Source organism: Folsomia candida, unplaced genomic scaffold (genome assembly GCF_002217175.1).
Source record: "Folsomia candida strain VU population unplaced genomic scaffold, ASM221717v1 Fcan01_Sc050, whole genome shotgun sequence".
NCBI lineage: Eukaryota > Metazoa > Arthropoda > Collembola > Entomobryomorpha > Isotomidae > Folsomia > Folsomia candida.
In genome coordinates, this window is record NW_019091242.1 from 488,883 (window position 1) to 503,538 (window position 14,656).

At 38.3% G+C, this 14,656-nt stretch overlaps 4 protein-coding genes across 4 annotated transcripts; 1 reads left to right on the forward strand and 3 right to left on the reverse strand.

Moving 5' to 3' along the window:
* Positions 1-160: 160 nt before the first annotated feature.
* Positions 161-2,244, reverse strand: LOC110862200 (trypsin-1). Its single transcript, XM_022111379.2, has 3 exons — positions 2,092-2,244; positions 1,355-1,626; positions 161-838 (listed from the first exon to the last, which is right to left on the reverse strand). Exons 1-3 carry the CDS (start codon positions 2,171-2,173, stop codon positions 308-310), a joined length of 885 nt encoding a protein of 294 aa, XP_021967071.1. The 5' UTR covers positions 2,174-2,244; the 3' UTR covers positions 161-307.
* Positions 2,245-4,421: 2,177 nt separating this feature from the next.
* Positions 4,422-7,232, reverse strand: LOC110862201 (trypsin-3). The gene is made up of 3 exons (XM_022111380.2): positions 6,626-7,232; positions 6,303-6,562; positions 4,422-5,175 (listed from the first exon to the last, which is right to left on the reverse strand). Exons 1-3 carry the CDS (start codon positions 6,699-6,701, stop codon positions 4,651-4,653), a joined length of 861 nt encoding a protein of 286 aa, XP_021967072.1. The 5' UTR covers positions 6,702-7,232; the 3' UTR covers positions 4,422-4,650.
* A 2,354-nt stretch (positions 7,233-9,586) lies between these two features.
* On the forward strand, positions 9,587-12,010 carry LOC110862198 (nuclear pore complex protein DDB_G0274915). The gene is made up of 3 exons (XM_022111377.2): positions 9,587-9,716; positions 9,986-10,348; positions 10,456-12,010. The coding sequence occupies exons 2-3, from the start codon at positions 10,175-10,177 to the stop codon at positions 11,686-11,688; spliced, it is 1,407 nt and encodes a 468-aa protein (XP_021967069.1). The 5' UTR covers positions 9,587-9,716; positions 9,986-10,174; the 3' UTR covers positions 11,689-12,010.
* Positions 11,917-14,648, reverse strand: LOC110862199 (2-oxoisovalerate dehydrogenase subunit beta, mitochondrial). Its single transcript, XM_022111378.2, has 6 exons — positions 14,242-14,648; positions 14,065-14,178; positions 13,882-13,982; positions 13,138-13,488; positions 12,966-13,076; positions 11,917-12,560 (listed from the first exon to the last, which is right to left on the reverse strand). Exons 1-6 carry the CDS (start codon positions 14,477-14,479, stop codon positions 12,333-12,335), a joined length of 1,143 nt encoding a protein of 380 aa, XP_021967070.1. The 5' UTR covers positions 14,480-14,648; the 3' UTR covers positions 11,917-12,332.
* Positions 14,649-14,656: the final 8 nt, after the last annotated feature.

Below are 14,656 nucleotides of genomic sequence, written 5' to 3' on the forward strand. Positions count from 1 at the left end.
GCTTTTGTAGTATCAAGTTTAATTACCCGTCTCTTTTGTTATAATCATAATTTGCATACCTATTTTAAACAATCAATCTCCTGTCATTTATTAAACAGCTTGCGAAAAAATGGCATGACTTTCTCCCCCTCCGAAATTTACAAAATTATGCTAAAATCGCTTTCTTGAGTATCAAGTTTATTTCATCCCCATAAATAATTTACATAATAAAAAAACAAACATAAACTAAATCAGATCCACTTTTAGCAACCAAACGTAAAAAATATACATAATTAGCAAACTAATTAACAATTTAACTAATTATCAATTAGTGTTCATGACCCAACACTTTCATCACGTAATTAATCCACTCCACATATTTTGCCACTTTCGTATAAACCCCCAGATAACCCTGCTGCCCACACCCCGACCCCGGCCCCCAGCTCACCAGCCCTGCCACGATCTTCTCCCCCGAATAGAACGAGACCAAACCGCCCCCCGAATCCCCCGCGCATGCGTCCTGTCCTCCGTCCAAATTCCCTGCGCAGAGCATCATACTCGACACGAAATCTTCACCGTAAATGTCGCCACACTTTTCGTCCAGGTAGAACGGAATGGTCAATTTGTTCAGGGTGTTGCTCCCTCCACCGGAATGCGTGTCGCCCACGATGGGTTGCAACATGGCGTCGGAGGTGACCCCCCATCCCGCCACGATGGCGGAACCCCGCCCCTCGTACGACGAAGGGGGCAGCGCCACCGGTCCGACAGAGTCGGTGAAGACGAGGGGGCTGTTGGGCGAGAGGAAGTAGAGGGCGATGTCGTTGTAGTAGGCGAAATCGTCAAAACCGTTGTGGATTACCTGGAGGAAGAAGAGGAAAAGGAGATTTTAGTAAGTTGTCGTTTGCGCCACGTGTTAAAATAAGGAGTCATTGTAAAAAGGAAATTTTTAGTAATGTCACATTTGCGACACGTGTTAAATAAAATATTTATTTATAATTTTTAAGAGAAAATCGCATATTTGCGCCACGTGTTACACAAAAAAATGTATAATTTTAAAGAGGAAATCCCCCATTTTCGCCACGTGTTACAAAAATTATTGGTAATTTTAAACAAAATCTCCCATTTGCGCCACGTGTTACAAAAAATACAAAATTCAAGTGGAAATCTCCAATTTCCGCCACATTTTACAAAAATAATTTAAAATTTGAATGAGGAAATCTCCCATTTGCGCCACTTGTTACAAAAATAATTTAAAATTTTAACGACGAAATCTCTCATTTGCGCTACATGTTAAAATTGTAGTTAATAATTTTAAAGAGGAAATCATTGAAATCAACTTCCCCATTTGCATCATAACTAATTTTTGCTCTCTTACCACATGTTCCACCGTTCTGAATTGTTCCGTCCCCTCATTATCCGAGGAGAGGTCGTGTTCTCCAGCAACTACCCGATAAAGACCGTCCGGGTCGACGAGGGTGCAATGTGCAGCGGACAAAACGGTCGTCGGGTTCAAGATGACGCCACCGCAGATCGGAATAAAGTCACGACTCGCCCTGTCATACGCTTGGATGGAGACTTGGTACGGAAATTCCCCCGGAGAGGCGGGCTGACCCCCCATTATGCGGCCTATACTTGGGGCTGAGCAGGCTAAAAAGTTGGCAAAAAAAATTGCGAATTAGTATTTTAATATGCAAATAATGATGAGAAATGAATTGGAAAGTTTAGTCTTTTTTGCAAAAAAATTATGCGGCATACATAAATTGCAAATTTGCCTTGTTTGCAAAAATAATGATGAGAATTAAATTGTAAATTGGCATTTTTTGCAAAAAAACTATGAGAAATAAATAGCAAATTAGTCTATTTTTTTACAAAAAATGATGGTAAATTAATACCAAATTAGTCTTTTTTGCAAACAAAATGACCGTAAATAAATTGCAAATTAGTCTTGTTTGCAAAAAATAGTGAGTAAATCAGAGGTCAACGCCACCAATTGTACACCGCCGTCGCCCCCGACGCAGCCAAAAAATCGCCAAAATAGGCACCACCGCCGCCGCAAAATTACTCGGCGTTGACTTCTGCACTAAATACCTTAATTCATTAAAAATGACTTACCTAATTGCACAATTAGCAGCAGAATTGTGAAAAAACCTGTGCCATTTTTGAGACTCTTTTGAGTAGACGATGAGAAGTTCATGATCAAACTTGTCGGAAATTTGTTGGTGGGGAAAGTACGAGATCGCTTGCATGAGCAAACGTTGTACGTACGTGAATGAGACTGAATCCCGACTTGTATGGACTTTTTATCTGAAAACGACGTATGGAAAACATGGGATATCAAGTGGTTTGACGGGTTAGGTTAGGATGGATAGATAAGTGTGCGGGACAGAGCAGAATGATAAGCACATATACATATTTAAATTAATAAATCCTCCATTCGTCCGTCCGCTCCAGCGTTGTGACGAGTTCTTTGTCATGACGTCACACCTGCAGGAAATTGGATTTCCATGTAAAACGCGTAGGTATACCGCAAATCCAGCTACGCCCGATTTTAATGATGCAAAAAGACTCAGAATGGACGTCTCCCAGCGTATGCGATCCGATTTTGAGCAAATTTATGGCAATCGATGGCAAATTTAATTAGGATGAAATTTGCGAAGGACGCGATCTCCGAATGGGCACGTTTGGCAAAGATATTTGCATCCGAGGAGGAGAAAAACACGCCTTAAAGTCGACAAATTTTGCACTTTCCAAATTTTCTCCTCTTCGGATGCAAACATCTCTGCCAAACGTGATCGTGTATTTCGCAAATTTCATCCTAATTAAATTTGTCATCGATTGACCCACCCTAATTTGCCCAAAATCATCGAGCATACGCTGGGCGACCTCTAATTGTTAGTCATCATACATAACTGAACCAATAAGCTTTGCCACCAAAATTGTTCCAAAAATTTTGCATTTACACCTTCTCGGGATGACTTTTGCCCTACATTACATATGCAGATTTCTATGAATTACATGCACATGTACGTATCTTATTTGCCTACATTTTATTTGTTACTTTGTGTCATGCCGTGTGTCCTGTGGAGTGGAGGAGAGAGTGTCAAGTTTGCCCTGCTTATCTTTCATGGTTAACATTTAATCTTCCTCTCCGTCCATCCATAGGTTATCCCTCCCTTATCTGACAGTATGGTAATAATTACTTGAACTCTGTGCACGTACGTATGTACATACTTACATACATACATTTCCGTACAATCTGCGATGCAATAACCCATTTCACGCACTAATCTACATATGTACACCCAGAGATTCCCCATTTTCAGTTAAATGTCACAGCCACACAACAACAAATACCAGGCTGGATAAGCCAGATTCGCTGAAAGTGATGAAATCCTGAGGCATACATACACATGACAGTCGCACGTCGGACTGACCAACCAACCGACGCCGATGCGTGTAATTCTCTGAAAAACGACGCGTTATTAAAGCTTGCAAATTTGCATGACGTCGCAAACGTACATGTTTAACAATTAATTATAATGTCTGTCCGTTAGTAAACGTTTGTCGGTTCATTTACTCGTCGTCCGTGGTGGTGGTGCTTATCATTGCGTCGTACTTATCAGCCATTGTCGTCTCTCTCTGAAAACTAGTAGTACTTGAATGATAAGCATGTTATGTTATATACAAAGTACGCAAGTTGTTACATATGAAAGTAAGTATGTACGTACGTATCTATCTAAAAATGGGTCAGGTCCAGGTCGCTGCTGCTGCTGCCTTTATTTTCGTTCTTATCGATGCACTTATCATCACATTGGTAATTAGCGGATGTGTGTAATAACAATAATTGCGTAAAACTTTATTTATTAATAGACTTGAAATTGGCATCTTTCTAGGTAATTATTCATGCTAAAGTTTTCATAATAATATGCAAATACTTATCTAAAAATGGGTCGCTACGGTTGTCGTTTTTTTAAATATCGATGCACTTATCATATCAAATAGTTAGCGGATATGGAAAAATGGTAATTGCGTAAAATCGAATTTTATAAATATCTAGATTGCAAATTGACGTCTTCTTACTACTTATCGATGCACTTATCATTAAATAGATAATTTTAGCGGATGTGTGTAAATAATAATTGAGTAAAAAGATAAGAAAGGTTTCAGATTAGGTGTAGATTGAAATTGACATCTTATTAACGATTTATGCTCCACTTATCATCAAATAATTAACGAATTTATGTATGTATGTAATACATATATTTGTAATTGGGTAAAAAGATGTGTAAAATTGTATTCATAGAATTTAAATAAATTGACATCTTACATAATTATTTATGCTAAACTTTCCCTGATAGCGTTACACAATTTTTAATATCGATGAGTACTTATAACATTAACTAATTAGCAAATTTGTGCAATAAAATGAAAGATAAGGAAAATTGTAAACTAAAATTTTATTAATATGTAGAATTTACATAAATTGACATCTTAAACGCTAAACGCTAAACATCTTACGCTAAACTTTCCCTCGTCAACAACTTTGATTACGAGCTGCTATTTTTATTTTTAATATCAATGTGTACTTATCAAATTAAACTAATTCGCGAATTTGTGCATAATAAAAAGATAATTAAAATTTTATAAAAAAGATTGACATGAATTGCCCCCCTACAAATTATTTCCTTCCTCCTCAATCAACCTGATCGCATGGTGGATCCACTTCACGTAATGCGAAACCCTGACGTACACGCCGAGACGGTCGACTTGACCGCACCCCTCTCCAAACGAGACGATCCCGACGACCACGCCGTCCACCACGAGGGGGGCGCCGGAATCTCCGTGACACGTGTCCCGTCCCCCGGCCAGCGTCCCCGCGCACAATTTCTGTCCCGCCGTGAACGCCCCGCCCCAGACGGATTCGCACACCTCGTCGGATTGCAGGGGGAGGTCGACCTTGTTCAAAATGGGGGAAAAATCCAGGTCAGAACCGTCCATGGAGCCCCACCCCGCGACACGACCGAGTTTCCCGACCAGATCCGAGTCGTAGGAGGACGACGGGAGGGAAATGGCGGATGCGAAGAGGCCGTCGAGGTGGAGCGGGTTATCAGCGGAGATGAGGGCGAGGGCGAGGTCGTTGTCGTACGTGGCGAAATCGAATCCCTCACGGAGCACGATTCGGTCCAAGACGCGGACCTAGTTTGCATTTAGGAAAGTGAAATTTCGAGTTTTTTTGAAGAGAAATACTACCAAATTTTTAATAATGCGGATTTTTTTAGTTGGGAAATTTTGAGTTTTTGTTTGTCATAATTTTAATTTATTTACGCTCACGTGCAAATTGTGAGGAAGTGATGCGTTAAATTTTTACGTAGGACTTGATAACTCGTCGCCAAAATTATCCACATTTTCACATTTTTAATCATTTCTCGCGTCTGGGAATTTATTTTAAAATTCTGGACGACAAATTCGCAGTCAGTGAGTTGATTAATGGAATGGCGTTCAGTTTTTTGACCCAGTTTCGACGAGTTCCAATTTTTCTGAAGGCTTCTTGAACTTGAGATCTACTCCTTCAAAAAGTGTCAAAATATGGAGTGTATATTTCTTGAAAAAATATCAACTCCTCCTGCTCTACAAATTTGTCGTCCAGAATTTTAAAACACATTCCCAGAGGCGAAAAATGATTAAAAACGTGCTGATTTTGAATCAGGTCCTACGTTAACAAACCAAGTAAAATTTGTCCTTTCATAGCAAACATGCAATGATGCAAATGTAATTACCAGCCTTCAATCTATTCTACTAATTAATCTATACTATTACTTCTATTTACTAATTTACAGCTAAAACTAAAAACGACTAATAAGTTGGACAGTTTTCTTCAGAAATTGCGTACAATTTCAAACCAAATCGACAAAAAAACACCACACGTTTTTTTTCAATTCTACACCCACTTATTGGTAAAAAACTTGACATCAACCGAGTGGCTTGTTTTTAAGAAACTATAAAAATTTTGATGTTCTTTTTTCTGTCAAGGAACGCCATATTTTCTGCAAAAATCTGACATTTACCGAATTTCATGTTTTTAAGACTTTAAAAATTTGGTTATTTTTTTTGTCAAAAAACGCTACATTTATTACAAAAACCTTACATCAACCGAATGGCTTGTTTTTAAGAAACTTTAAAATTTTGAAGTTTTTTTTCTGTCAAAAAACGCCACATTTTCTACAAAAACCTGACATCGACCGATTGGCTTGATTTTAAGAAACTTTAAGGATGTTTATTTTTTTCTGTAAAAAAACGCCACAGTTTCAAAAACACTTCCATACCTGTTCCGTCCCTTCGTCCCTGGTGAGGTCATACTCTCCCGCGACGACGCGCCAGCTTGTCGAATGCACGGATAAAAAACAATGCGCCGCGCTCAGGATGGTCGTCGGATTTAAAATCGCTCCGCCACAAATTGGTTCGTACCTTCCCGTCGATTCTTCCCCTTGCCACGCCTCAAGTAAAACGAGATATGGAAACTCTCCAGGCCGAGCTGGGTTCCCGTCCATGATTTTTGGCAGAGGCCGTCGCCTGGCAGGATGACCTATTTTTTAAAATACTGATTAGTTAATTATTTCGCGAAATATTTTGCAAAAAATTCGCATACCGAGAGTCTCCGTGAGGAGGAGAAAGATCAGCACGACGAAGGTGGAGAAAGTTGGGCGACGAAAGAGGGAGGACATTTTGGATCTCAAAAATTTGTGGAAAACTTGTGCAAAATTGGGCAAAAATTGTAGCAAATTGTAAAAAAAACTTGTGAGAAATTGGGGAAAATTGTGCAAAAATTGTAGCAAATTGTAGAAAACTTGTTAGAAATTGAGGGAAATTGGTCAAAAATTGTAGAAGGTTGCTGAAGAATTATACAAAATTGTGGAAAAATCGTAGAAAATTTGTAGAAAGTTGTGCAAAAAATGCTCAAAAACCGTAGAAAGTTCCAAAAAAATGTGTAAAGTAGTGTAAAAATTACGGGAAAATTTGCAGCACCCTTCTTATCACACCAAGAGAAGGATTGGTTGTGATGGATAAGTGACTCGCTTATCGAGAGAGCTACAGATACCGTTCTTTCACTACCCCAGTTCATGAACCTTAATGAAAATAAAGGACTAAAAGTCCCCACAATTTATAAGCCCTGGATCTGGCCATATTTGAACACTTGCTGGAATATTTACACGATAAGGTGTCTCCAGACTGGATAAGTGCATGCACCAATTTTACTACGATCGTATCGTATTCGTATCGTTGACCGTCGTTCGTTCGTACTTATCATGTCATTACCTTTCATACTTATCAAAGTTATTTGATGTTTATTTGGTTCATGAAGTTTTAGCTCATGAGGATCATTATGATTCAATTGTTGACATCAGATAGTGCATCCCATTTCCTGGAAGTGACCAACTGATTGTTATTGTTATTTACATATTCATGAAAACAGTGAGTGAGTGAGAGATTATTTAATCGGCGGCCGTCTTTGATAAGTGCAGATTTTGATATGCATTATACGCTACTGAACTGAATTACTTAGATAAATATGCAATTTTACATATGCATTTCACCAGTTTGAAATGCATGCATGTTGCAAAAATTCCTTGCAAAAAAATGAACAGTTAGAAATTTTATGTCAACATCACAGCTTACTTATTTTGGTTACCTGTAAACTGAAACTGAACAATGGAACAGTTAACAATTTGTATCAATATGGTACGACCAATTGTTTTGGGGAATGTGTGCTTATCGAATAAATATCATGAAAACGTTTCTTACTTGAAAAAATGTTTTTGTAGACGCTCGTTTTTGTATTAACTGCATAATATTTGGAACAAATTGCGCATTTGCATATTAATATTAATGTGTTAGTTTGTTTTGTTACACGTGTGTTTGCACTTTGCATTTCCGATTTTGTAATGACATTGTTACTTATCAGGTCAAATTTTCATTTTCAAGTTTCATTTTTCAATGAATAATATTTGATACAAATAGTTGCATTTGTTACACGTGTGTTTGCATTTTCGATTTTTGGTTATCAATTCAGATTTTCATTTTTTAAGTAGTTTAATTTTTAGTTTTTTTATATGTCCAATCACATTTTATGTACAGGGATAATATGTTTTTGTCCAATGTTTTTGGCATAATTTTTGGCAAACTAAATACATATTTAGTTTGCGAATTTGAGGTGGGGAGGGCATAATCCGTCTGCATGGACAATATTTGGCCAATTGATCATCATTCATCAATCATCAGTTCAGTCACAAAGATATTTAAATAGTCTTTGGATGCGTCAGAATGGAAAATCCTGACATATTTGATCAATTTTATTTGTGGTGAGGATTTGTCATCGGTCAAATAACTTAATTGTTGTTCTCACATACAAATCATCAAATCATCCACGAACCAAACAGGACAAAGAGGTGCCGTCGTATCGTAAATAAATAGAACAATTGGGGAATCTCAGTGAATTTTAATTTTATTCTCGTGAAAACTTTGAGAGGTGACGAATTCAAAAGTTGATGAACTTTTACACGTGTTATTTACATTCTAAAATTATGTATGTATTTCATTAAGAGAAATGTTAAAAAAAAGTGTTGATTTTGTTGATTTTTGTGAATTTTAGTCTTGATTTTGAACTCTGCAAATTGAGCGATAATGATTTGATTAGATTTAATTGATGTAAAATTATGTATAATTAAATTATTAATTATTTAGCACCTCATGAAATTTTAGTTAAAAAATACATTCTAAAATTATATATTTCATTTTTCATTCCGAGAAAAGTAAAGTTGCTTTTGTCAAATTTTTGTCAATTTTAGTCTTGACTTGAACTCTCTAAATTGACCCATATTAATCATTAATTAGTGACTTGATGAGATCTAATTTATGTGAAATTATACTTGCAAAAATAAAATATTATCTATTATTTAGAAGTTTATGAATTTTTAATTTATATACATTCTAAATTTTTTTTTTCATTCTAAAATTATTTAATTCGTAAAGAACTGGACTTTTGTCGATTTTAATTCGCTTATGGAAAAAATTGGCTGATTTGATAAGGTTTAATTTATGCATAAAAATGCACAATATGCATAATTACTATTACTAATTTTTAGTTATCATCGTATTCATTCGTATCTTCAGAGTTTCATAATCAAAAACTTTTTCAATCGATTTGCATAATTTTTTTGTAAGAAAATGCGCGTTGCTACACAAGTTTCCTCGTATTTTTTTTGCTTACAAATTTTTTTCTCTTCCTTTCCATCAGAATTGCCTCTAATTAATTAAACAGGGTCATTAATTAATTGAGAGACAAATTAACGGATATAAAAATGTCGTCCGAGGAAGGGTCCCCACTAGTACAAGAATGTACGGAAGATAACCCATCGAAGAGTTTGTCAAAGAACGAGACACAGAACAATAACGGGACAAAGGAAGTTCCCGAGAACGATGCTTGTGGGGTGAGTATTTAATATGTTAAGTGGTTATCCAAAATAGTTATCTGATCGGTGAGGCAAATTGAGATTGAGAATTTCAATTAGGCTGAGACACAGGTAAAAGTGAGACAGGTACTTAAAAAGGTGAGAAATGTGAGGCAAGAACTGACAGACAGCCGAATTGTCCAGTATTTATTGACATCCACTTCTTCACCAGTTTAATTGTAATTAATTAATTATTGACAATTAATCGATCCGTATCCGGCTTTTGATAAGGTAAACAATTTCAAAAACGCTGTTAAACTGCTGTTATTCGCTTATTTAGATAATTTCACTAATCTCGTCATTTAAAACGTGTTTTGCATAAATACGTTTGAACTTAATTAATTATTGCTAATTAAACGATCCATAGAGTGATAACTGGTTTGTCTGGATAAGGTAAATCCAAATACGGACCATTTTCACAGAAAACAATTTTGAAAACACTGCTAATTTAGATAATTTAACTAATCTTGTCATCATTTAAAATTTCTTATTCTTTCCAGAACTCTTCCCCCACCAAGCCGCCCCCATTTTCGTCTCCATTCCATCAAAAACTTGCAGAAGTATACTGTTCCGAAGACTTGACGTTCTCCTCCCCCCCAATTTCGCCAATCCTCCCGTCCTACCACAATCGTTCGATCCCCATCATTAAAAACATTGCGGAAAGTGGACAACAACCCGGCGAAAGAACAATGTCCTCTCATTCTGACAATGACAATGGCGACGAAGAGTCCTTCATCTCGTATGACGCATCATTTCACGAGGAAGCCCTCCGATACATGAAATCCACCGGATTTATGGCGCAGGTCAAGGGCGAAATTTCCAAATATTTGTTCGACACGGTTAAAACGAGGTTGACCAGTTATGTGAGTAACAGTTGACTTAAAATTTGACATAATTGTGATGATTTTGATTAAGAAATAGTTAATCATGACGACAAATAGTTAAAATTTTGGCGTAATTTTGTTGACAGATTATTCCAGACCGCGCCGACAAAGAAATCCTTTCTCAGATTTACGATTATCTTCAGTGGGTCGGCATGAAGAGTACGGCCGGCGTCCTGCTCTCCGAAACCCCGGTCGAAGTGACCCCGACAGAAAGGAACAGTGACGACGAATCTCCTCCACCACTTGTCGACATGTTTGCCTCTCTACGACAAAAAGATGACAAGAAGTCGTCAAATCTGGACAATAAGTCACCAAATCTCAATGATAAATCGGCCGATTTCGATTTAACCTTCGACGACACCCTACCAAATGAGCACAAAGAGGACAAAATTATCGAGCAAATTCCCAATGAAACGTTCACCTTACAAGAAGAACCGGAAACCATCTTAAAAGATGTCGAGACTCCGATACCCCTCGTAAACAGGAATCTTCTCCTCCCTCCTTCCGGCGATCTCTTGACCGGTTCCCCACTCTCGACTCCGGTCGCCTCCAGCATTACAAAACTCCCGATCCGACCACAAAAATCGCAAGAACAAGAAAAACCCACTTCCGGGGACAAATTTCCTCTTTCTATTTCTTCCTCCAAGAAGAAGGAAAGCTTTGAAGATTTATTACTTGCATATGTCGGAAATGACGACACGATGGAGGAGACTCCCACGAAATCCGACAAAACTCTCCAGGACGAATCATCCCTCTTCAAGACGCCAGCAGGCGTAGGACCACCATCAAAACCTTCATCGGACAGTAATCTGATCGCGTTCACTACATCGACACCAATTAATGACAATGATAATACGCCATCTCGCACGTGGGAGCAGCAGCAACAAGTCACGACGACGCCCTTATCGACACCCTTATCATCCTCCCTGCCCACGACGGACAAAACGTTCACCATTCTCAAGTCGGGGGGAGAACCGGAACGGAATTTCTTCTCAAAACAGCAACCCCATCACGAACAAGAACACGACGAAAGTCCGGAATCCAGTTGGTCCTCGGCGTCGATCTCGTTACCGAAGAAATCTGAGTCGTCACCTCCTCCACCTCCAGTCGAACCATCTTCACGCCCACCCCCACCACCGTCCGACGAAGAAGAAGACGATGTCAAGTCGACTGACGGGAAAAAATCCGCCGCCTCCACGTCCGACGTGGTTTCGCTGGATCTCGAAGTGGACAACGACGACATCACGCAGGACATCTCGCTAGCTTCGGATGCAATTGGAATGTCGGAATGTGACCATTTCGTCAACATAATCAAGTAATTATCTAATTGAGTAATTAAAATTATGCAGAATGCTTATTTATGTAATTTCATCCGTCCATTCCATGATTTTGTATAACCTTTTTTTGTAATTATCAAAATACATGCATAAAAAATATGGTGTTTTTTTAAAATTAATTTCCTTGTGATAAACAATTAAGTATTATTTACTTACTAAACTAATGCGCTTATCATTAATTAGTCATATGAAGTATTTTACGACGGCGTGTTGTTTGTAAGATTTCTTATATTTCTTATTTACTGTGCACTTTTACATACAATCAAAAAATTAATAAACTAATTATCTGGAATTTTTATACGCCGAATGTATGTCGATTCTATATAATCTATTTAGAAAAATATATTTCCATCCGTTCGAGATAACTGATGAAGAAAGCACTATTAATTAATGAATGATTATATTTTAAAGCTAAATAGCTGTCATTGATTTGGTTATTTAAAATTTAATCACAATGGAAGTACATATTTAGTTCAGAGTTAATATTCCTTCGTTTCGTCATGGCTTAATTGTTGTACTAATTAGTTAACTATTGACATCATGATGATGAAGATTCGTCTTCTACTTCGTCCTTGACTCTTTCCCTGACTGGCAGTTTGTTTGAGGCAGGTTTTATGTATTGTCAATTAGAATTCCACCGCGACCCTCACAGCTTCCAAACACCTCCATTTATCGGGAAGGTAGAAAGGTTCGAAAACATGGGGAAACGGGGTGTCGTGTCCAGCCACGCGCTGCACGGGCGCTTCAAGTTGGAGGAAGCAGTCCTTCTGTACGGAAGCAGCAATTTCAGCACCAAATCCGGAAGTTAATGGAGCCTCGTGTGCAATGACGAGGCGGCCCGTTTTTTTGACCGACTATGGAAAAATCAAGGAATTAGGTTTTATCATTAATTAATTAACGTCAATTAACAAAGGATACGATACTCATCGTCAAAATCAGCACATTTTTAACCATTTCTCGGCTCTGGGAATTTATTTTAAAATTCTGGAGGACAAAAATTTGTAGAGCAGGTCGTTGTCAATTTATTTAAAATATACACTCCAGATTTCGACACATTTCGAAGGAGATTTCAAGTTTAGGAAGCCTTCAGAAAAATTGGAACTCGTCGAAATTGGCTCAAAACCCCAACGCCATTCCATTAATCAACTCACTGACTACAAATTTTTCCAGAATTTTAAAATAAATTCCCAGAGCAGAGAAATCATTAAAAATGTGTCAATTTTGATGCAGAGTCTTCGTTCTACGTTAGTTATCCTCACATTATAAATCGTCTCCTTATCCCACGGCGCAATTGTGACGAGATCTATCACTTCGCAGGAAACATTCAGTCTATCTTGCGCTAGTTGGGCGACTTCTCGCAAAACGTGAACCTGCACAAAAGCGGTTATCAGTTATCATAAAATACAGTCCACAACGGATAAGATAACCAACCTGTGTCCCCCATCCCACCAAAGTTACTGTATCCCCCTCAATGAGAATGTCCGCCTTGCCGATGGGGTGCTCATAGTCTTTCGAGGGGACCATTTCCACCGCCGTTCTGTACAATATCTTTGGTTCGAAAAAGATGCAGGGGTCCGGGGAGCGAATGCAGGAGAGGAGGAGACCCTTCGCTTTCACCGCGCTGCGAGGAATTACCACCTTCAGGCCGGGCGTGTGGGCAAAGTAGGCCTCCGGAGACTGGCTGTGGTACAAAGCACCGTGTCCGACGGCTGAACAAGGGGAACGGATCGTCATTTTTCCACAATCAAATTGGTTTCCGCATCGGTATCGGAATTTGGCAGCCTAAAATTAGTCATTCGAAGTTACAATGGAGGTCTCCCAGTGTAGCTGTCCAATTTTGAGCAAGTTAGGGTCAATCGATCGCGAATTTAATTAGGATGAAATTTGCGAAAGACGCTATCTCCCAATGGGCACGTTTAGCGAAGAGGTTTGCACCCGAAGAGGAGAATACGCACAGTAAATTTGGAAAGTGCAAAATTTGTTAACTTTAGGGCTACATTTTCTCCCACAAATATCTGCGCCAAACGTAAGATCATGCCTTTTGCAAATTTCATACCCATTAAATTTGTGTTCGAGTGACACTAATTTGCTCAAAATTGGACAGCATACGCTGTGAATTGTAAGTGATCTAATTTCCTAGTAGTTAATTTAGTAGTTAATCAAGTTTGACCGGACCTCATTAACTAGCTGGTCAAACGCTGGGAAAATATAGTCGGCAAACTGAATCTCTGCAATTGCTGTGCTCCCCGAGACCGCAAGACCGATAGCAAATCCAGCTGTGGTAGTGGATTATTAATAAAGAATTTCAGTTAAAAAACATAGACCCCAATTAATTAACTAATTGAAATTAGGTCTCACCAATTCCTTGCTCGCACAGTGGCGTGTTGAAGACGCGATCCTTGCCGTGTTTCTCTTGTAGATTTAATGTACACCTGAACACCCCACCGAAGGCGACGTCCTCCCCAAAGATTACTACATAAATAATTAATTAAATTGTGTTTATCACCAATTAATTAAACCAATTTAAACACTTACCTGCACTCGGATCGCTCGTCATTGCAATATCCATCGCGTTATTAATCGCTTGAAACATGTTCATCCGAACGGTTTCCCCCTCCGAGGGGGACACCGTGTCCGGAACGTATGTAAAGTGGGACGAGAGCCGTGAAAAAACTTTGGGGGACGATAAGAAGTTATCCGCATTTTGTAATTTTTGAAATTTGGAATTACGCAGAGTAATAGTTGCACTACGGAGAAGAGTTCGGTGCAGCATTTTTATTAGATAATTACACTTAAGTGATGGTGTTATGTAAATGATAAGCCTTTGATAAGTACGACAAAATTAAAATTTTATTTTATATAATCACCTATCCGAAACTTGGAAATCTAAATTTTTATTTTTTTAATCCAATTTTATCTGGAAATCTATTACTGGAGTCAAGCTGCCCGC

What these genes read in the sequence shown, in the direction of transcription:
- LOC110862200 (XM_022111379.2), bottom strand. Translation starts at nt 2,173, where the DNA reads ATGAACTTCTCATCGTCTACTCAAAAGAGTCTCAAAAATGGCACAGGT. An exon ending in GCTGCTAATTGTGCAATTAG is followed by an intron (nt 1,627 to 2,091) that starts GTAAGTCATTTT and finishes CCAACTTTTTAG; the next exon opens with CCTGCTCAGCCCCAAGTATA. An exon ending in TCAGAACGGTGGAACATGTG is followed by an intron (nt 839 to 1,354) that starts GTAAGAGAGCAA and finishes TTCTTCCTCCAG; the next exon opens with GTAATCCACAACGGTTTTGA.
- LOC110862201 (XM_022111380.2), bottom strand. Translation starts at nt 6,701, where the DNA reads ATGTCCTCCCTCTTTCGTCGCCCAACTTTCTCCACCTTCGTCGTGCTG. An exon ending in CCTCCTCACGGAGACTCTCG is followed by an intron (nt 6,563 to 6,625) that starts GTATGCGAATTT and finishes TTTAAAAAATAG; the next exon opens with GTCATCCTGCCAGGCGACGG. An exon ending in GGGACGAAGGGACGGAACAG is followed by an intron (nt 5,176 to 6,302) that starts GTATGGAAGTGT and finishes AATGCAAACTAG; the next exon opens with GTCCGCGTCTTGGACCGAAT.
- LOC110862198 (XM_022111377.2), top strand. Translation starts at nt 10,175, where the DNA reads ATGTCCTCTCATTCTGACAATGACAATGGCGACGAAGAGTCCTTCATC. An exon ending in AAACGAGGTTGACCAGTTAT is followed by an intron (nt 10,349 to 10,455) that starts GTGAGTAACAGT and finishes TTTTGTTGACAG; the next exon opens with ATTATTCCAGACCGCGCCGA.
- LOC110862199 (XM_022111378.2), bottom strand. Translation starts at nt 14,479, where the DNA reads ATGCTGCACCGAACTCTTCTCCGTAGTGCAACTATTACTCTGCGTAAT. An exon ending in GACGAGCGATCCGAGTGCAG is followed by an intron (nt 14,179 to 14,241) that starts GTAAGTGTTTAA and finishes TTATTTATGTAG; the next exon opens with TAATCTTTGGGGAGGACGTC. An exon ending in ACTGTGCGAGCAAGGAATTG is followed by an intron (nt 13,983 to 14,064) that starts GTGAGACCTAAT and finishes CCACTACCACAG; the next exon opens with CTGGATTTGCTATCGGTCTT.